The sequence below is a fragment of the Eleutherodactylus coqui genome, chromosome 11, assembly GCF_035609145.1.
Source record: "Eleutherodactylus coqui strain aEleCoq1 chromosome 11, aEleCoq1.hap1, whole genome shotgun sequence".
Classification (NCBI taxonomy): Eukaryota; Metazoa; Chordata; class Amphibia; order Anura; family Eleutherodactylidae; genus Eleutherodactylus; species Eleutherodactylus coqui.
Window position 1 is genome coordinate 131,282,818 of NC_089847.1, and position 22,808 is coordinate 131,305,625.

General features: G+C 46.3%; 1 protein-coding gene across 1 annotated transcript in view; it reads right to left on the minus strand.

The window, feature by feature from the left end:
• Nucleotides 1–22,808, minus strand: part of LOC136581799 (vomeronasal type-2 receptor 26-like) — a 43,984-nt gene that overhangs the window by 7,709 nt on the left and 13,467 nt on the right. The window contains exon 2 of the mRNA XM_066582422.1: nucleotides 20,507–21,310. Within this exon, the coding sequence (XP_066438519.1) occupies nucleotides 20,507–21,310 (804 nt within the window). The remainder of the gene's footprint in view (nucleotides 1–20,506; nucleotides 21,311–22,808) is intronic.

Sequence of the window (22,808 nt, forward strand, 5' to 3'; positions counted from 1 at the left end):
AATAATAATCTTCATTTATATAGCGCCAACATATTCCACAGCGCTTACAAGAGAAGACCATGGTTACATGAAGTAATCAATTGATGGAAACCGTAGGCGTGAGGGTCCTGATATGTCTTGGAGGCAGAAATGAGAGGTTTGAATTAAAGGGGCAATTATTCTGATTTAGTTAGCAGGGTAATGGGCGCTGGCTGGGTGGTAAATTAAGATGAGGGAAGCAATGTAGGGCGGGGCGGTGCTATGGAGGGCTTTGTGGATAAGGGTGGTGAGTTTAAATTGTATTATGTATTTGACAGGCAGCCAATGCAGTGACTGGCACAGGGCAGAGGCAGCTGAGTAGCGGCTGGCCAGAAAGATGAGCCTGACTGCTGCATTCAGAATAGATTGGAGAGAGGAGAGTCTGGTGCACAGGAAGCCCATCAGCAGCGAGTTGCATAACTCGAGCCAAGAGTGGATGAGGGCAACAGTAAGCGTTTTTATCGTGTCCACGCCCCACCACCTGCGCTAGCGACCCTCTTCCCTCACACCTCCTCTTCCCTCACACTATCATATCCCCAATGCTAAAGAAACTAACTCTTGACTCGACCGATGCTGCCAACTACCGACCCATCTCCAACCTCCCCTCCATCTCCAAACTACTAGAACACCTATTTTACTCCGGCCTTAAAAGCTATCTCTCAGAAAACTCTCTTCTTGACCCCCTACAGTCGGCTTCAGCTCCCTACACTCGACAGAAACTGCCCTGACTAAACTGTCAAACGACCTCCTGATGGCCAAATCGAAGGGCGACCACTCCCTACTGATCCTCCTCGATCTCTCTGCAGCATTTGACACTGTTAACCCAAAACTCCTCCTCAGTATGTTTTGCTCCATTGGACTAAAGGATATTTCTCTCTCCTGGTTCTCCTCCTACCTATCCGACGGCTCCTTCAGTGACTGCTTTGCTGGCTCTACCTCCCCTCCTCTTCCCTTTGCTGTTGAGGTCCCCCAGGGCTTGGTTCTTGGCCCTCTCCTCTTCTCCATCTACATAGCCCTATTGGACAAACCATCAGGAGATTTGGCCTTCAGTACATTCTCCATGCTGACGATACCCAGTTATACACCTCTTCCTGTGACATCACAGCAACATTCCTCCAGAACGCCACTGACTGTCTGTCCTCTGTCTCTAACACTATGTCCTCTCTCTACCTAAAACTGAACCTCTCAAAAACTGACCTTCTCCTGTTTCCACCCTCTACTAACTGACCTCATCATGACATCTCCATTTCAGTGTGTGGCACCACTATAACTCCCAGACAGCATGCCCTCTGCCTTGCCGTGGAAGGTCCACCACGACTGGAGCTGCTCTTACTGAGTGCTTCTCCATTCTGCGAAATCAAGGGTGTTAGTGGGGGACTCCGCTCTTTGACATGCGCATGCTCTAATAGGGCAAATGAACAGGGTTGCGAACAGGGGTTTACTGGACATTGAACCCACCAGGAAAAATTGCAATGGGCCAGTGCAGGTGCTGATGTATTGTGGTGGAAGTGCTCTAAGCTGAAAAACAACAAAACAGTTATACTTACCTACTTCACTCTCCCCTCATAACATTTGCAATACACACCCCACAATGCCCCAGCTCACTCACAATCACACGACAAACATGTAATTCCATCGGCCAGGCCTTGGCCACATCAACACTGAGGCAGGGAACTGGCCATAGCGATCGTGTTACCTGGAAGTCAGACAGATTCCAGTGTAGTATGTACTGCAGAAGCCAGGAGCAATGTAGTGAGTATAACTGTTTTGTTACTTTATTGTTTATAATAGTTATTTCTACTAAATGGTATTGGGGGGAGGGGAATGAAGCCTTATTACTTAAAGAGGCATTATTTAAGGGTGCCAAGTGGGACATTTATTATTTAAGGGGGCATAAGCCACATTATTTATTAAGGCATTATTAAAGGCATTATTTATTACTTAAAGGGTCATCTCTGCTTACTGGGATCACAAGGGGCATTATTTATTAATTACTGAGGTCATGAGGGGCATTATTTATTCATTGTCTTGCCCATAAGGGACATTATTTTTTCTTTAAGGATTAGTGAGGGGCAATTATTTATTACTTAAGCGAGCTATGAGGGTTATTACTACTAAACATGGCCATGAGAGGTATTATTTATTATTTAATGGGGCCATAAATTACATTTTAAGGGAGCCATTACTTATTATTTAATGGGGCAATAAATTTAACTATTTATTACTTAAGATGGCCATAAAGGAGTATTAGTTATTACTTAAATGGCGATAAGGAGACCACAAGGAGAATTATTACTAAATGTAGGCAGTGAAAGGCATTATTACTGTGATTGGGAAATTGAGTCAAAGTTGTCTGCATGTCAAATTCTGCAGAGACTAGTTGTGACTAAGAGGAGTCATCATGATGGTCTGGGCCAGGTGGAAAAGAAAAGTGTACAACTTCTGTCAGAGGGGACACCACCTGTGATCACTGGGTATAAAGGTACTGTAATCACTTATACAGTCTGCAGAGCATCTGCAAAGAGCTGATATCTACTTCTATATGTTCACTGTATGGAAGATAATATTGTTCTTTGTATATTTTAACAGTATGGTGGTATTATGTGATCATGATTTGGGGCATATTATTAGACCCTCATATACAGTTGTTATTGGTAATATCGATCTTTGTAGTGGTCTTTATTTAGTTGCAGTAGGATGGTATTATTCCATCAGTACATAGTTGTAAAAATAGTGATCATAGTGTGGTGGTATTATTTGGCTCAAATATAGGGGTTGTTATTGGTAATATTGACTTTTGTAGTGGTCTTTGTTTAGTAGCAGTTGTTAGGTGCACTGTTCAGACACAATCTTATGCTTCTGTGTCTGGCAAATATGGGCGTCGTCCCATTCTCTCTGTTTCCTGAGCTTATATTCACTCTCTTCCAGCACTCCTAGGGTTAATAGCTTCTGGTCTCCTGTTAAGCTGATGCTCCTTTTCCAATCACCATCCTATATAGCTGCCCTGGGCCTTTCAGACCTTGCTACAGTGTAGTTGGGAGTTTGATCCCTTCACTTCATGTCCAGCCGCTGGAGTTGTACCTGCCTGGCACTTTAAAAAAAAGACCAGAATGTTTAGGGCATGGACTGTGGGCCGCAGCCAACATGTATTTCCTCTCACGTAACCTCAGCTATCCGGGGCACTGCAATGGGATTTCTTTATGTACTGTCTGTGTGTTCCTGCTAGCCACCCATGCTGTAGGTGCACACAGACTTGCCATAGCGGAGTTGTACCTGCCTGGCACTTTAAAAAAGCCCAGAATGTTTAGGGCATGGACTGTGGGCCACAGCCAACATGTATTTCCTCTCACGTAACCTCAGCTATCCGGGGCACTGCAATGGGATTTCTCTTCCAGCACTCCTAGGGTTAATAGCTTCTGGTCTCCTGTTAAGCTGATGCTCCTTTTCCAATCACCATCCTATATAGTTGCCCTGGGTCTTTCAGACCTTGCTACAGTGTAGTTGGGAGTTTGATCCCTTCACTTCATGTCCAGCCGCTGGAGTTGTACCTGCCTGGCACTTTAAAAAAAAAAACAGAATGTTTAGGGCATGGACTGTGGGCCACAGCCAACATGTATTTCCTCTCACATAACCTCAGCTATCCGGGGCACTGCAATGGGATTTCTTTATGTACTGTCTGTGTGTTCCTGCTAGCCACCCATGCTGTAGGTGCACACAGACTTGCCATAGCGGAGTTGTACCTGCCTGGCACTTTAAAAAAGCCCAGAATGTCTAGGGCATGGAGTGTGGGCCGCAGCCAACATGTATTTCCTCTCACGTAACCTCAGCTATCCGGGGCACTGCAATGGGATTTCTCTTCCAGCACTCCTAGGGTTAATAGCTTCTGGTCTCCTGTTAAGCTGATGCTCCTTTTCCAATCACCATCCTATATAGCTGCCCTGGGCCTTTCAGACCTTGCTACAGTGTAGTTGGGAGTTTGATCCCTTCACTTCATGTCCAGCCGCTGGAGTTGTACCTGCCTGGCACTTTAAAAAAAAAAAACAGAATGTTTAGGGCATGGACTGTGGGCCACAGCCAACATGTATTTCCTCTCACGTAACCTCAGCTATCAGGGGCAGTGCAATGGGATTTCTTTATGTACTGTCTGTGTGTTCCTGCTAGCCACCCATGCTGTAGGTGCACACAGACTTGCCATAGCGGAGTTGTACCTGCCTGGCACTTTAAAAAAGCCCAGAATGTCTAGGGCATGGAGTGTGGGCCGCAGCCAACATGTATTTCCTCTCACGTAACCTCAGCTATCCGGGGCACTGCAATGGGATTTCTTCATGTACCGTCAGTGGGTTCCTGCTAGCCATCCATGCTGTGGGTGCACACAGACTTGCCATAGCGGAGTTGTACCTGCCTGTCCCAAAAACACTGACAGACTTGGGTAGGGTGCAGAGTGCAGATGGTTTACCCCTTGCGTTGTCGATGAGGTATCCGACACCCAAACAGAATGAGTAGTGTGTGGACACATGGAGTCCCCATTGCTATGTCGCTCGCAGCACCTTGGGCCACACAAGGTGCTTGCTGGGACAGAGGATGACCCAGGGCCCGCTCACATACTTCCCACACAGAGTATTGCTGCATTGTGGAGATGTGTAGAAGTGCTGGGCTGGCAGCGGTGTCCCCTTTATGCCCACGTTTGCGGCTCCTGACGGAGGTGGAAAAGGATTCGAATGAAGATCGAACGTCAATCTATTATCAATTCTCATCAGCATTGTGGGCTATCGCCCCCCCCCCCCATCCTTTCGAAGAGGGTTGCTGCCTGGCCCTGCCAACCCTCTGCAGTGTGTGCCTCCGGTTCCTCCTCATGGCAGACACACTTATAAATAGACATGAGGGTGGTGTGGCTATGACTCCAGTGTGTGGCATGAGGGCAGCTGAAGGCTGCGCAGGGGCACTTTTGTGTGCGCTGCAGGTGCAGGGTCGTGCGGGGGGTTGGGCAGCATGTAACCCAGGAGAAGAGGCAGCGGTGTGTCCCACAGGCAGTGATTGTGCTTGGCTGGAGGTAGTGTGGTGCTTAGCTAAGATGTGCCTTGCTATTGAGGGTTTGTCTGAAGTAAAAATTGTTAGGGGGGGGGGGGGGCACTCTTGCCGATATTGTGGCTTAATAGTGAGACCTGGGAACCTGAGATCCGTTTCTGTGTCGTTTCCATCACTTTCGTAGGTTTCGCAGATTTTCACAAATGAAAACCTTAGCGAGCATCGGTCATATATAAAAATGCTTGAGTTGCCCATTGACTTCAATGGGGTTCGTTACTCGAAACGAACTCTCGAGCATCGCGGAAAGCTCGTCCCGAGTAACGAGCACCCGAGCATTTTGGTGCTCGCTCATCTCTACTGTCCACCACTGTCGTGTCACCCGCGGGAATGAAGAACCCATCTGCCGCATGCGGCAGATGTTTTCTTCATCCCTGCAGAGAATAAAGAATTCCCTGCAGCACCTGTCACAGATGTGAAAAATGCGGCAATGGAATTCTAAATCCCGGCGGGGAATAAAGAACTCCCTTACTGCAGCTGTCACAGATGACAACTGCGGTAGAGGATCCAGCTGCCGGCACCCCATAATTTTTTTTCAGGGAAGAACTTTAAATATAAGCCCTTCCCTGAAAAACAAGGAAAACAGGGGGGGGGGGGGACACATACTCACCTTCCTTCAGCTGCCGGGACTCAGCCGCGTCCTCTCTGTGCTGTCCCCGGCTCTACAGTGAAGGTCTTGAGCAGGTGGGAAATTAAAATCCCCGCCTGCTGAAAAAGGACACGGGGATGAAGAACACATCACAGTTTAGATAGGGTAAACACATCATAGTTTAGATTTAGATAAAACGCACAGGACACAAAGGCTCCGTGAGGAACAAATGAGTGCCAATAAGGAAACCAATGTGTTCCCAGCCTTGTAAGAACCAATAGAAATAATGCCTGCCTGGCCGTATCCTAAAGCATATTGGCTTGTCCATTTACGGGACAGGGGTGAGGACCCAAGATAGAGTTAGTACTAGTAGGATAACAGGACCAAGATGATATCAGGTCTCTGTAGATCCTAGTGTGAGGGAATTAAACCAGACAAAGAGCTCTCAGATACATATGGGGTCAGTGTGGTTAAATATAAAATCTGGGTAATTCCTGAATAAGATCGGAATCTGTATGGTCCTATAGAAAAGTTCTTAGGTGGCTCAACGCGTCAGAAGCCCTTCAAAAAGATAAACCATAAATGTGTATGATATAGGAATTCTGATATGTGTCCAACTAATGAACCATAAAAATAGCCCAAAGGTAATTAGAAAAATCAGGAGAGTGCCTAGTAGGTACTAGGCCACCTAATAGATCCTAGAGATAGCTTAGGAGTTGTTTAGGATTAGGGATATTGCCTAATAGTGGTAGGGAATAGTTCCCCGGGTGGGATCTGTTTTTGTGTAAAAAATTGCATATGTCACCCTACGGGCTACATTTGCCCAAAAATATACATAGGGGGCATGGAGATAGAGACCCACATTATCCATTTGGCAAAAGAAAAAGAACCCTTTTCTGCGAGTGTATTAACAGCCGGGTTTGTTGTCAATAATAGCAATACCTAGCTAATGAAAGAGATTTGTTGTTAAGAGAACCAAAAAACAATAAAATCAGAGACCCTAGCAGCATCCCCAGCCCTGAACTAAACTATTCATTTGCTTGGTTTACTAAGTGCCTGCCAGTGTAGACCAGTATTTATGTTGTCTGTTGATACAAGCCGCACGTTTTCAGATTTAAGTGATCTATTATTAAGTTACGTTTTAAAGGAGTATAGCCTTTCTCTACTCCCCTGCGTCTGTGATTTCCTATCATGTATATCTACCTCAAGGAACAAAGTAATGAGACATACAGGATATGTAATGAAAACCTTGTCTACAAGAAATAAACTGTCCTATCTATTTGAAAGTTAACCTCCTGCCTTCTGGCCACCACTGTTAATATCTGCACTGAGGCACCACACTACGGTCCACGGGAAAGGAAAATTTTTACTTTATTTTTCCTATTTTTATTATTATTTTGTCTGGCACGAGTTTCGGCCCATATGCGTACTGGCTTAATGAACTTGACAACTACTACCGGTACCTTACCCTATCCTACCTCATGGGTAGCCCTGTGGAAAAGAAACGCTCAACCAGGCAACCATTCACACTGCATTGATTTTCTTCCCCGGCAGACATCTATTCATGGCCAGCTGTCACCCCATCAAACACCCACCTCCATAGCCGAGGCCTGGCTCGGGTGCTACACAGACATACACTGAACAGGTCATTGTTCCTACCTAATGTCTGCTCATCTCACAGATAGAAGGAAACCCCACTTAAAAGATCATGCATGTATAGATAAAACAAAAAGCTAGTTCAAGCATTTGCTCTAATTCTGTTGAATATTCATCTTTTTATTATTTGTATTCCTGTCTCTATTTTTTATCTTATCTATCATCTGTTATGTACATATAGCACCCATCATAGTCATTTCTGGCGAAGGGGCGGCTCCCCAAAATGCATTAAATATTTGCAGTTTTTTTTTTTTAAACCTATAGTAAAGAAGAATCAGGTAAAACTACCGACTTGAATACCATTTCATGAGAATTGTGCCTCAATGTCCACAAATTTTCACAATTCCCTTCATCTTTTGTGCGATAATCGTTGCGTCTAAGCGTGCAGTCATCGTGCACTTTTCGTGCACTGCTCGTTGGTCCTTGAATTCAAGTCAGCCTAAAATTCATTGTGCTGCCTTTTTAGGACTGCTCGCTGAGTTCTCCGCAGGTAGTGCTGATAGTATTGTTATAGCTATTTAACCCATCAGGGAAACAATAGAGCTGAATCAGATAAGAGACCTCCAGCTATTAATGGCATTCAGGTCAAGGCTTTATTTGCGCGCTAATAAGTTACGAAGTAGCTGAGTTGCTACTTAATAGTTTATGCAAAATGATCACTCAAATCGTTGTTTGAACGTTTTTTGAGCGATCATCGCTCTTTGTAAATGGGCCTTTACGCTCTGTTACAAATGGTTTGGCTTTAGTAGACAGGCAGCACCTTAGTTTTTTTTCCGTTATTTCTTCCTATAAGGAAAACTATCTGTCCTGCACAACAGCAACAAAAGGATCTCCATTCCTTATTTACTGCCTTTGGATTTCTTAGGCCTATGGCTGCCATGTCTACACATCGACGTCCCATGGTTGCATTTGCAATCTAACCACCTAGATGCCATGGTTGCTATTGACTGTGGCATTTAGGGAGTTAAATGACTAGGAGTGTAGCTTTGATACTGGTCATCACAAAGAGAGACCTGCTGTCAGTCAACACAATACTCTTGTGCTAATTACTTGGGTGCTGGACCCTTGATTTAAATGTCCATTAGAGATGAGCGAGCACACTCGTCCGAGCTTGATGCTCGTTCAAGCATTAGGGTACTCAAGACCACACCACCCGGTACTCGAGTCAATTGCATTTACTTCCCCACATGTTTAGCGCCATTCTCTAGCCAATAAACATGCGGGGAAGGCATTACCACTTCCTGCTGTGATGTGCCACCCCTCCTTCCCCCCCCCCCCCACAGTAGGGAGTGGATGAAGAGATAAGGTGACCGCCAAACTGGTCCCGCCCGCGGCTCGCCTCAGACACACGCTGGCAGAGGTTAGGGAAAGTGCTGCTGCTGATATAGGGAAAGTGTTAGAGTAGGATCCTGTCTTCAAGAATCCCAAAGGTCCTTGTTAAGGCTACTCTTCATAGTGTGCATTACTGTTGTGGCTGGCTGGGAGTAGTAGTGCACCATTTTTTTTAAAGCATCTCGGGCTGTGCAGGCCATTTCAACTATAGCGTTCTCAGTCTGCAGTGTATTCTACAGAGTATAGGGAAAGTGCTGCTGAGATAGGGAAAGTGTTAGAGTAGGATCCTGTCTTCAAGAACCCCAACGGTCCTTCTTAGGGCTACTCTTTATAGTGTGTATTACTGTTGTGGCTGACTGGGAGCAGTAGTGCATCAATTTTTTTTTTTTAAGCATCTCGGGCTGTGCAGGCCATTTCAGCTATACTGTTCTGTGTGTGCAGTGCATAAGGCAGAGTTTAGCAAAAGAGCTGCTTATATAGGGAAAGTGTTAGAGTAGGATCCTGTCTTCAAGAACCCCAACGGTCCTTCTTAGGGCTACATCTGACTGTGTGCATTATACTTGTGGCTGGCTGAGAGTAGTAGTGCATCAATTTTTGTATTATGCACCTAGGCTTGTTCCCAGCCTTTCAGTAATTGCGTTCTCAGCCTGCAGTCCCGTACAACCAGCTCTCACCCTGAAACTGCTATCTAATATTTCCTACCTACTGCGAACGACTTCAGTTATACTGTTCTGTGTCTGCAGTGCATTAGGCACAGTGTAGGGGCACAGCCACTTCTATAGGGAAAGTTATATACACTATACAGTCCTCCTGATCCTCTGTGCAAAAACCCCAAAGCTCCTTCTAAGGGCTACATCTGACCGCGTGCATTACAGTTGTGGCTGGCTGGGAGTAGTAGTGCATGAATTTTTGTATTACACATCTAGGCCTGTTCCCAGCCTTTCAGTAATAGCGTTCTCAGTCTGCAGTGTATTTTGCAGAGTTTAGGGGCAAAGCTACTTATATAGGGAAAGTGTTAGAGTAGGATCCTGTCTTCAAGAACCCCAACGCTCCATCTTCAGGCTACATCTGACCATATGCATTATAGTTGCGGCTGGCTGGGAGTAGTAGTGCATCAATTTTTGTATTACACATCTAGGCCTGTTCCCAGCCTTTCAGTAATTGCATTCTCAGCCTGCACTACAACTAGCTCTCACCATGAAATTGCTCTCTAATATTTCCTAAATTCCTAGCCTACTGCAAACTACTTCAGTTATACCGTTCTGTGTCTGCAGTGCATTAGACACAGTGTTGGGGCACAGCCACTTCTATAGGGAAAGTTATATACACTATACAGTCCATATCCTCCGTGCAAGAACCGCAAAGCTCCTTCTTAGGGCTACATCTGACCATGTGCATTATAGTTGTGACTGGCTAGGAGTAGTAGTGCATCAATTTTCATATTACACATCTAGGCCTGTTTCCCAGCTTTTCAGTAATTGCATTCTCAGCCTGCAGTGCCGTATAACCAGCTCTCACCATAAATTTCTCTCTAATATTTCCTAGCCTACTGCAAACGACTTCAGTTATACCCTTTCTGTGTCTGCAGTGCATTAGACAGAGGTCTCACCGCTAAACAGTACTGTAATATTTCCTGGGCCATTGCAAAGTATTTAAGCTCTGCCGCTTTGCAGAGCGTCTCACAATACCTTTTTCCTTGGTGGGGTTGAGATAGCCGCAGTGACCAGCACTATCCACTGGCTTTAGAGTCTTCTCCCACTTCATATAGCCTCTATTATCTACAAGTCTCGGTGAGCGGTGAATTAGCCACAGTTGTCAGTGCTGTACAGTGCGGTAATTTATTTGGGCCCTGCTCTATTCTTAATCCGCCATGATGAAGAGTAGGGGTAATGGTCGAGGACATGGACATGGACGTCCAAGTGAGGGTGTGGGCAAACGCCGAGTTCCTGGGCGGGGTGAATCACAGCCAGCGGCTGCGGGACTAGGAGAGAGGCAAGTTTCTGGGCTCCCTAGCTTCATATCACAATTTACGGGTCCGCGTGGTAGAGCCTCATTACAAACAGAGCAGTGCAAGCAGGTCCTGTCATGGATGGCAGAAAATGCATCCAGCAATGTATCGACCACCCAGTCATCTACGCAATCCACTACTCCAAGCCTAGGGACTGCAACTCTGAATCCTCCGGCTGCTGCTCCTTCTTCCTCCCAGCCTCCTCACTCCATGAAAGTGACATATTCTGAGCAGGCAGACTCTCAGGAACTGTTCTCGGGTCCCTGCCATGAATCGGAAAAAATGGTTCCTCTCTCACCTAAGGAGTTTGTCGTGACCGATGCCCAACCTTTGGAAAGTTCCCGGATGATGAGGCTGGGGACTTCCGACAACTGTCTCAAGAGCTTTTTTGTGGGTGAGGATGATGAGACACAGTTGTTTGTCAGTGAGGTAGTAGTAAGGGCAGTAAGTCCGAGGGAGGAGCGCACAGTGGATTCGGAGGAAGAGCGGCTGGACGATGAGGTGACTGACCCCACCTGGTTTGCTAAGCCTATTGAGGACAGGGCTTCAGAGGGGGAGGCAAGTGCAGCAGCAGGACAGGTTGGAAGATGCAGTGGAGTGGCCAGGGGTAGAGGCAGGGCCAGAGCGAATAATCCCCCAACTGTTTCCCAAAGCACCCCTTCGCAGCCAGTCTCCGTGCAGAGTGCTAGGTGTTCAAAGGTGTGGATGTTTTTCAATGAGAGTGCGGACGATCGATGTACTGTGGTGTGCAAACTGTGTTGCACCATGATCAGCCGGGGAGCCACCACTACCAGCCTCACCACCAGCAGCATGCGCAGGCATATGATGGCCAAGCACCCCCCAAGGTGGGACGAAGGCCATTCACCGCCTCTGGGTCACACCACTGCCTCTTTCTCTGTGCCCCAGTCTGCCACACAGATCTAATCCCCCTCCCAGGACACAGGCACAAGCGCCTCCCGGCCTGCACCCACACCCTCACCTCCACAGTCCTCCACTCCATCCTGCAATGTCTCTCAGCGCAGCATTCAGCTGTCGCTAACACAAGTGTTGGAGCGAAAGCGCAAATACGCCACCACCCACCCGCATGCATAAGCTGCAAACGTGCACATTGCCAAATTAATCAGGCTTGTGGAAACGGAGACTTTCAAAAATATGATGGCGGCAGCTGTCCTGCGCTACTCGGTTCCCAGTCACCACTATTTTTCCCGGTGTGCCCCCCCGCCCTACACCAGCACATGTCCAGCAACATAAATCGTGCCCTCACCAATGCGGTTACTGGGAAGGTCCACTGAACCACGGACACGTGGACAAGTACTGGCGGGCAGGGCCACTATATCTCCCTGACGGCACATTGTGTGAACTTGGTGTAGGCTGGGACCGAGTCAGAGCCTGGGACCGCTCACGTCCTACCCACACCCAGAATAGCGGGTCCTACCTCGGTGCTGGTATCTGCAGAGTTTTATGCCACCTCCTCCAAACCCTCCCCCTCCTCCTCCGCCACCTCTACCTCTCAATGCAGAAGTGTGAGCATGTCGGCACAGCGGTGGGCAAGTGTCAGCAAGCCGTGCTGAAACTAATCAGCTTAGGTGACAAGAGGCACACGGCCCCCGAGCTGTTGCAGGGTCTGACAGAGCAGACCAGCCTCTGGCTTTTGCCGCTGAGCCTCCAACCAGGCATGGTCGTGTGTGAAAATGGCTGTAACCTGGTAGCGGCTCTGCAGCTTGGCAGCCTCACACACGTGCCATGCCTGGCCCATGTCTTCAATCTGGTGGTTCAGCGGTTTCTGAAAAACTTCCCCCTCTTGTCTGACCTGCTCAGCAATGTGTGCCGCGTTTGCGCACATTTCCGCAAGTCCTCTACGGACGCTGCCACCCGGAGGACCCTGCAACATCAATTTCAGCTGCCAGAGCACCGACTGCTGTGCAACGTGCCCACATGCTGGAATTCTATGCTGCACATGTTGGCCTGGCTGTATGAGCAGCGTAGAGCAATAGTGGAATACCAGCTGCAACATGGGAGGCGAAGTGGTAGTCAGCCTCCGCAATTCTTTACTGAGGAGTGGGCATGGATGGCAGAAATCTGCCAGGTCCTCGGAAACTTTGAGGAGTCTACCCAGATGGTGAGCGGTGATGCGGCAATCATTAGCGTTACCATCCCCCTGCTTTGCCTGCTGAGAAGTTCGCTGCAAAGCATAAAGGCCGACACTTTGCGATTGGAACAGGACACGGGGATGACAATATGAAGCTTGATAGCCAGACCACCCTAATGTCTATCTCAGCGCGTTTTGGAGAAGAAGGGGGAGGAGGGGGAAGAGACAGCTGGGCACACTGCAGAGGGTACCCATGCTGCTTGCCTCTCTACTGTTCAGCGTGTATGGGCTGAAGAGGAGGAGGAGGATCCTGAAAGTCATCTTCCTAGTGAGGACAACGATGTGTTGCGTACTGGGACCCTGGCACACATGGCTGACTTTATGTTAGGCTGCCTTTCCCATGACCCTCACGTTAGACGCATTCTGGCCAACACGGATTACTGGGTGCACACCCTTCTCCATCCACGACATAAGTAGAACCTTTCCACTCTCATTCCCGAAGAGGAAAGGGGTACGAGAGTGATGCAATACCACAGGGCCCTGGTGGAAAAAATGATGCTAAAGTTCCCATCTGACAGCGCCAGTGGCAGAAGACGCAGTTCCGAGGGCCAAGTAGCAGGGGAGGCACGGAGATCAGGCAGCATATCCAGCGCAGGCAGGGGAACACTCTCCAAGGCCTTTGCCAGCTTTATGGCTCCCCAGCAAGACTGTGTCATCACTCTCCAGTCAAGGCTGAGTCAGAGGGAGCACTGTAAAAAGATGGTGAGGGAGTATGTAGCCGATCGTACCACTGTCCTCCGTGATGCCCCTGCTCCATACAACTATTGGGTGTCAAAGCTGGACACGTGGCACGAACTTGCGCTGTACGCCCTGTAGGTGCTGGCCTACCCTGCCGCTAGCGTCTTGTCAGAGAGGGTGTTTAGTGCAGCCTGGGGGAATCATCACGGATAAGCGTACTCGTCTGTGAACTGCCAGTGCCGACATGCTTACACTCATAAAGATGAACAAAGGCTGGATTTCCCCAGACTTCTCTCCACCGGCAGAAATGCATCCTCTATCACCACTAAAAAAGGGGGAATCAGCTTTGTCAATCACTCTCGGATATTATTACTCCTCCTACGCCTCCTCCTTAAACAGCATGTCATCACGCTGAACTGCCAATTTTTCTGCGGCCCAAAAGGCTCTGTTTAAAAATGTTTTAAAATTCTTTCCAAAGTTTCAAAAGTATTGATACTTTAACAGAAACCAATTTTTTTTCATAGGGCTGCCTGCAGGCTCTGTTACAAATTAAGCAACAGCAAGCTGTATCTTTAAAAAATGTTTGTGGGTTTCACCTGCCATCGCGGTTCAGCAATTTTTCAGGGGTGGACTTGTACTTTTTGTACACCAATGTTTCAGGGGTTCGCCTACACTCTTGCTACAGAATGTTACTGGGGTCCGCCTATACTCTTGGTGCACCAATGTTTCAGGGGTTTGCCTATACTCTTGCTACAGAAATGTTACAGGGGTCTGCCTATACTTTTGCTACAGAAATGGTACTGGGGTTTGCCTATACTTTTGCGACAGAAATGTTACTGGGGTTTGCCTACACTCTTGCTACATAAATGTTACAGGGGTCTGCCTATACTTTTGCTACAGAAATGTTACTGGGGTCTGCCTATACTCTTGGTACACCAATGTTTAAGGTGTTTGCCTATACTTTTACTACATAAATGTTACTGGGGTCCGCCTATGCAGTTTCTACTGAATGGTTTAAGGGGTCCGCCTATACTTTTACTATAGAAATGTTACAGGGGTCTGCCTATACTTTTACTACAGAGGTCTGCCTATACTTTTGCTACAGAAATTTTACAGGGGTCTGCCTATACTTTTACTACAGAAATGTTACAAGGGCCTGCCTATACTTTTGCTACAGAAATAGTACTGGGGTCCACCTACACTCTTGCTACAGAAATGTTACAGGGGTCTGCCTATACTTTTGCTACAGAAATGTTACTGGGGTCTGCCTATACATCTGCTACAGAAATGTTACTGTGGTCTGCCTATACTTTTGCTACAGAAATGTTACTGGGGTCCGGCTATACTCTTGGTACACCAATGTTTCATGGGTTCGCCTATACTTTTGCTGCTGAAATGTTACTGGGGTCTGCCTATGCATTTTCTACTGAATGGTTTAAGGGGTTCGCCTATACTTTTACTACAGAAATGTTACAGGGGTCTGCCTATACTCTTGCTACAGAAATGTTACAGGGGTCTGCCTATACTTTTACTACATAAATGTTATAAGGGTCTGCTCCTAACTTTGCTACAGAAATGTTACTGGGGTCCGCCTACACTCTTGCTACAGAAATGTTACTGGGGTCTGCCTGTACTTTTGCTACAGAAATGTTACTGGGGTCCGCCTATACTCTTGGTACACCTATGTATCAGGGGTACGCCTATACTCTTGCTGAAGAAATGTTACAGGTCTCTGCCTATGCTGTCGGTGCACAAAGAATTCCCATCACGGTGATTTACCTGTCTGGCACAAATACACTGATTGACTAGGGCAGAAATGTGGGCCAAGGCCGAGGTCCTTGGCGGGGTGAAACTCTGCCATGTTTGGGCACTCTGATTTCTACCTTTGTAATACCATCTTTGTGCACTGACAGCATAGGCGAGCCCAAGGAACTCAAAGACTTCCCCTTGTTGTGTTGAGCTATCTGACACCTACACAGAATGAATAGTGTGTGGACACATGGATTTCCCATTGCTATGTAACTCGCGACACCTTTGGTCACAGAAGGTGGAGGCTGGGACCGAGTCTGACCCAGGGCCCGCTCACGTACTTCCTACACAGACTATTGCGGGTCCTATCTCGGTCATGGTTTCTTGGCCTTGTTATGCCACCTCCTTCTCCTGCTTGGGGTCTGAGGATCAGTGCTGGGAAACATGTATTTTCTATCGTGTTACTTGAGACACTGGTTTGGGCCAAACAAAAGGAGCGTTACTGCATTAATGAGACGTTCACAGCTGCACTAGGATCCGAGTCCGCTTTATGCCCATGATTACTGAGGGTGTAAGCCGAGGTTGAGTTCCTTGGCAGGGTAAAATTGCCTTGTTTGGGTGCTCTGATTTCTTTATGTGTAATACTTTCCTTGGGTTCTTTGGGCTCGTCTATGCTGTGGGTGCACAACGACTTCCCATTGCGTTGTTTTACCTGTCTGACACAAACACCCTGACTGACTAGGGCAGAAATGTGGGCCAAGGCCGAGGCCCTTAGCAGGGTGAAACTCTGCCATGTTTGGGCACTCTGATTTCCTCATGTGTAATACCATGCTTGAGTTCCTTGGGCTTGCCTATGCTGTGAGTGCACAAAGACTTCCCATAGTGGTGTTTTACCTATCTGGCACAAATACACTGACTGACTAGGGCAGAAATATGGTCCGAGGCCGAGGCCTTTGGCGGGGTGAAACTCTGCCATGTTTGGGCACACTGATTTCTTCTTGTGTAGTACCATCTTTGTGCACCGACAGCATAGGCAAGCCCAAGGAACTCAAAGACTTCCCATTGCAGTGTTGAGCTATCTGACACCTACACAGAATGAATTGTGTAGGGACACATGGATTTCCCATTGCTATGCAACTCACGGCACCTTGGGTCACACAAGGAGGAGGCTGGGACCGAGCCTGACCCTGGGCCTGCTCACGTGCTTCCCACATAGAGTATTGCTGCATTGTGGGGATGTGTAGAAGTGCTGGCACCTGAGTCCCCTTTATGCCCACGTTTGCAGCTCCTGACAATTTTGTGACGGAGGTAGCACAGGATTGGAATGATGATCATACGTCAATTTATCATCCATTCTTAACAGCATTGTGGGCTATCGCCCACACTTCAAAGAGGGTCGCTGCCTGGCTCTGCCAACCCTCTGCAGTGTGTACCTCCGGTTCCTCCTCATCCAGTACGCACTTATAAATAGACATGAGGGTGGTGTGGCTATGAAGCGAGCATGTGGCAAGAGGGCAGCTGAGCGCTGTTAACGAAAACATTTGTGTGCGCTCTGGACGCAGGATCATGCGGGGGGGGGGGTTGGACAGCAATGCCAGCATGTAACCCAGGAGAAGAGGCAGCGGTGTCACCCGCAGGCAGTGATTCTCCTTGGTTGCAGGTAGTGTGGTGCTTAGCTAAGATGTGCCAGCGCGTGTGCCTTGCTAATGAGGGTTTGTCCGAAGTAAATTGTTAGTGGGGTGAAGCCAGACTCTTGCCCCCATTTTGGCTTAATAGTGGGACCTGGGAGCCTGAGATGCAGCCATGCATGCTGCCCCTGCCCTTCCCTATCCATTTCTGTGGTGTTTCCATGACTTTCTGATGTTTTCTGGTGTTTGACAAGTCATGACCTATGCTGAGCATCGGTCCCATACAAAAATGCTCGAGTCGCCCATTGACTTCAATGGAGTTTGTTACTTGAAACAAGCTCTCTAGCATTATGAAAAGTTTGACTTGAGCAAAGAGCACCCGAGCATTTTGGTGCTCCCTCATCTCTAATGTCCATCATAAAGGCCTAAGATGTGCCAGTGCAGCGCCTGAGCTGTGGGTCTCGGCCTAGGAGACAGCAGGGATTAGAGTAGGGCCTTGTCACTGTGGCACTACCGTCTCCCACTCAAAGGGTAACCAGAGAACGAGCCCCAGGGGCCGAGGGCAAGCTATTAAAAGGGTTTGGTTGCTTACTTGATTCCATACACACAGGCAGTCATGAAAACATGCCATTGCCGGGAACAGTCGACAATGGGAACTTTACTTGAAGATACTTGCATCAGTTACAAGACTTTGGATGAAAAATAAGTGTAGGTGGAAAACTGTGATGAGGACAGGGAGGCAGACATAGAATGACACCGGCCCCACAGTCTACGTTATCTGTGCAGCACCACTCCTGGACAGGATACTCCATAGGAGAAACACGAACTCTCTACCAGTCACTCACATGACTTGTAGTACTGGAACTCTGCATAGCTGACTTCTGATTCAAACACACATTTGGGTAGGGGTCCTAGGGAAAGACTTCTAGGCAACCTCTCCTCTTCATCCATCTTCACCACATGCAGGTTGAAGGTACATGCATGTGGGCCACACTCCAAAGGCACACTCCGTACAGCTCCAAAAAGCCAAAAAAACAAATGCCAAAAGCTGAAAAGCTCCAATCATGCATCTTGCACACACATTTATATGACAAGGTCACATGACTTACAAGTTGCATTTCCAGACATAACCCAGACAGTAACCCATTCAGTGCTGCAGCTAGGCAATACACTTCATATTCATGCAGCATAAAACACACTGATAATATACATAAGCATTAGACTACATAGATCATGTAGAAAATAAGCCCTACCCTGATTTGGGGGGTACCTACCCTGGTTCTGGGAGGCTTGAAATATAAGCCCTACCCTGAAAATAAGCCCTAGATACATTACATAAAAAAGGAATACATTACCTCACAGGCTTGGTCCAGGTCCCTCCCGCTGCCCTCTGAAGCTCTGATGCACTTCTTGCAGTCCTCGGACGCCCACAGAACATCTCTTCCTGGTTATGGGATTTATAAATCCAACCTCCAGGAAGCTATTGGTGGCTGTGATTTGTTCATTGAGAGCTGCATTGATTAGTCGAGCAGCGGTCGAAGGACCAATAACAGCCATCACGTTGTGTAGGCGGGAATTATAAATTGGCCAATCAATGCCACAGCTCAGTGCATTGGAGCTCTGGAGAGCAGTGGGAGGGACTTAGACCTATAAGTATATTAAGACATACCCGAAAATAAGACCTAGCTCCTCTTTTGGGGCAAAAATTAATATAAGACAGGGTCTTCATTTTGGGAAAGCACGGTATAACAGGAGGCCACTTTGTAATTTTTTTTCAGGGCTACTTTGCGTTCCCAATTCCAGGCTGGCTGCAATATTGACAGAAACCCTTTAACCCCTTGAGTGGCACGCCCGGAAATTTTCCGGGACGAGCTCCACTGCCCATAACAATATAGCCCGGGAGATTTCCGGGCTATGTTTCACTATGGGACCTGCAGAGCACACGTCTATAAGCTGTGGCATTTTGCTTTGCCTGTACAGACCCACACAGAATAGTGCAGGACCCTGAAAAACAGAAACAAGAAGATATTACCGATCTGCCGGAAATCTACCGCTTGTATTTTCAAACTTCTGCACTGCTTTATTTACAGGTTGCCATGGAGACCATCGGCTTGTCAGAAGCCAGCCGATGGTCTCTATGGCAGGGAGAGCAGGTGATTGGCTGTCAGAGGATAGCCAGGCACCAGCTCTTTCACAGCAGAGAATGGGGAAAACCTCTGATCTCTGCTGTGTGAACCCTTTACATGCCGCGATCTATGAGACTGCAGCACGTAAAGGGCTGACAGAAGGAGGGGGCTCCCTCTGTCAGAGGATAGCCGGGCACTCGCTATTACACTGCAGAGAATGGAGAAAACCTCCAATCTCTGCTGTTAACCCTTTACATGCTGCGGTCTATGCGACTGCAGCATGTAAAGGGCTGTCACCATCAGACCCCCAGAATGTGATCAGGGGGTCCTGATGGGTCTCTGTGGAAGTCCCCTAAAGGGACAAAAAAAAATTTAAAAAGTAAAAAAAAATATTAAAAAAATAAAAACTATTTTCTCCCTTTTTTTTTGTATAAAATTAAAAACAAAATTACACATGTGGTATCCCTGCGTCGTAATGACCCAGAGAAGGAAGTTAGTACTGAGGTATTGCAAAAGAGCAGTAGATGAATGATCATTTGGTTATCATAACTTTAAAGGTGTCTGCTTTAGCAGACGTACTGAAACAACTGCCTACAAAGCTCTTTGGAATGTCTTTTACTTAGTTGGTAGCAGGAATATCTTTGCTAACAGTTAGATTCAATTCTTTACATGCACAGTACAATTTAGATTAGCTTCTGCTGTGGTGCTTCACTCAGACTGCACTACAATATCCACTTGTCACTCACAATTCAGTTCTGTAAGTGATACCTGGAAGGACGCATGCAGAGACGATTCATCAGCACGATACCACTTACAAAAAATATATATATTATGCATATAGAGCCTCGTGTGGCGTAGAGTGTAAGCTCTCACTCACGACCTGAAGGTTACAAGTTCAATCCCCGAATGGTTAGGGTAGTCGACTCAGCCTTCCATCCTTCCAAGGTCAGTAAAATGAGCACCCAGCTTGGTGGGGGGTAATGGATAATAAAAATTACCTGAAAGCACTGCATAATAAGTTGGCACTATACAAATAAGATTTATTTATATGAAAAATATGCTTTATGCAACCACATGACAACTTTGCACTGGGGTGTTCTGGTTCTGGGACAATACACATTGTGATAGTAGCCCCCACAACACTGGCTCTAAGCCAAATTGGTTTAGATTAATAACAAATCCATAATCAATGCCTTAACAAGTACAATATTTCACTAGACGTAAGTGTCTATTATGTCTTAGTGAATTACTCAGCAATAGTCATAAAACTTCTTAGAATTACTTATGCAAGCAATATATGCCCATAACTATTTATCATCTATGGAGTAACAAAACCAACTATGGCTATAATAAAAGGAACAAGTAAGGGAGAACTGAAGAAGATATAAAAATTTTAAAACACTGTACCTTTCACTATAACTTATGTTCTCTAAATGGAGAAGACCGACTCACCAGCTGTTTTATACCACTAAACATATTTCTATCATTTACCTGGAATTGATAGGATGCGTCTGTTCTAGACCGGTTGTCTTGGGAATAGTGTATTTGATGTAGAGCGTTGACCATAATGTGCACTGCATTAAATACTGGGTCATAAATTGTATCATGCAAGTAATTCCAGGTATCCTTAATCCGCTCCCGTCCTGTGCAGTTGTGTAGGGATATATCATAAATCTTTTCATACAATGTATCTTTTTCTTTTTTTCCTGACGCGCAGTGGAATATTGTCATCCACAGGTTCTCAAGTAACAGGTCTTCCGGATAGTTTAAAGGATAGAAGCCATCAATGAAATGCTTTAGTTTTGCATTGTGTTTTGAGAATGTTTTCAGGGACAAGCTTCCATTGAAGATCTCTGGATACTTCTCAATGAGAACAATATTTGGTCCCCAGGAAGGAGTGAAGATCATGGTCACATGACTGAGCCATTTACTTATAGGAGATTCGAATATCTGATCATGGTAGGTTCCACAAAGTATAATCACTTTAACAGGAATATTTTTTATTACCTCAATGACCTTTTTATAATTAGTGTTCATACTCTGAAAAGCTTTAATCATATCTGTAACTATAAAAGCTACACAAATCTTATAGTATGATAGGAATTGCACTAATAAGGTGGATTCTCTCTCTCCACTCTCGTTATCAGACGTGATAATTCCAACCCAATTCCATCTAAAGTGTTTCAGGAGTAAACATAAATGCTCATAAATTTTATAATCTCCTGGAACTGTCCGGAAAAAATGTGGGAAAAGATGTCTGTCACCCAAGATCCTGTCTGTTGCTCCATAGCTGATCTGTAAAAGAAAAAAATGTCAACGTGCATTGGAGGAAAAAAGCGGAGGAGAATGAGCTTCCATAGAGATGAGGAGACAGCCGACAAAAATGTCATATAATATTAATCTTTATTTATTGCCAACATGTTCACCAACACAGAAAGGGGTTCTTTACTGTAAGAGCAGTTAGACTGTGGAACTCTCTGCCTGAGGATGTGGTGATGGCAAAATCCATAGAGGAGTTTAAAAGGGGACTTGATGTCTTTCTGTAGAGGAAGGATATTATAGGTTATAAATCTTAGGTTAACTGTTAGTCTGTGTACACAGCAGGTAGGAAATATTAGGGGTCGATCCAGGGAACAGTCTGATTGCCATTAGGTAGTCGGGAAGGAGTTTTTCCCCCAAAAGGGCTAATTTGCTTTTGCTCTTGGTTTTTTTTTGCCTTTCTCTGGATCAACAACACAGTAGGATAGACAGGCTGGACTAGATGGACATTGTCTTCATTCGGCCTTACAAACTATGTTACTATGCAGCACTTTACAATTAAGAAGGTACATGTAATCAGACCTTACCTAATAATAAACTAATAAACAATTCAAACATTAGGAGTGAGGTCGCTGCTCACAAGAGCTTACAATCTATGAGGAAATAGCAATTACACCAAGGTAAAAAATGCTTTTCCTGTCCAATGGTCGGCCACCTTTTATATAGTTAGGGTAGTATACATAAAGCGGTCGATACCTTTGTATGTACAGCTATGGGGTATATTAGGGTGTACAGGGTGTAGGGGATACTGACGGATGACTGGAATAATGTAGAAGAGGGGTAAATGGAATGTAATAGGAGAGCCTAAAAAGTTGTGTTATAGGGCATGTTTAAACGTGAATATTGCTAATTATCCTGATTGTTCAGAGTAACACATTCATGAGAAGTGCTACAGCATATAAAAAGTCTTGTAGACTGGAGTGCGAGATTTGGATTTGGGAGAATATTAGTTTTAGATCATTGGCAAAACAGAGAGCATGAGTATGGTGGTATACAGAGATGAGGGAGGAGATATAGGGTGGTGCAGCACTGTGTAGAGATTTATAGATGAGAGTAGTGAGTTTAAATTGCATTCTATAGTGTATGGACAACCAGTACAGAGACTGGCGAAGGGCAGAGGTATTGGTTCAGTGACTGGCATAGGGTGGAGGCATGGGTGTAGTGACTGACCCAAGGTGAAGGCAGCAGTGCAGTGATTGGTTCAGGATGGAAGCATCAGTGACTGACACAGGGTTGAGGCAGAAGTGTAGTGAATGGCACAGGGTGGAGATATCCATAAAGTGACTGGCACAGGGTAGAGGCACTGGTGTTGGATAGAAATATTACCTGGCTGTTGCATTCTGGAAGAATTGTAGAGGAGAGAATTTAGCGAAGGAAAAAACAATCAGTAGAGTTATAGGAGTCAGGATAAGTATGGCTCAGGTCAGAGGCGTATCATAAAGCTTCCCAGCCCCAATACAAATTCTGTAACAGG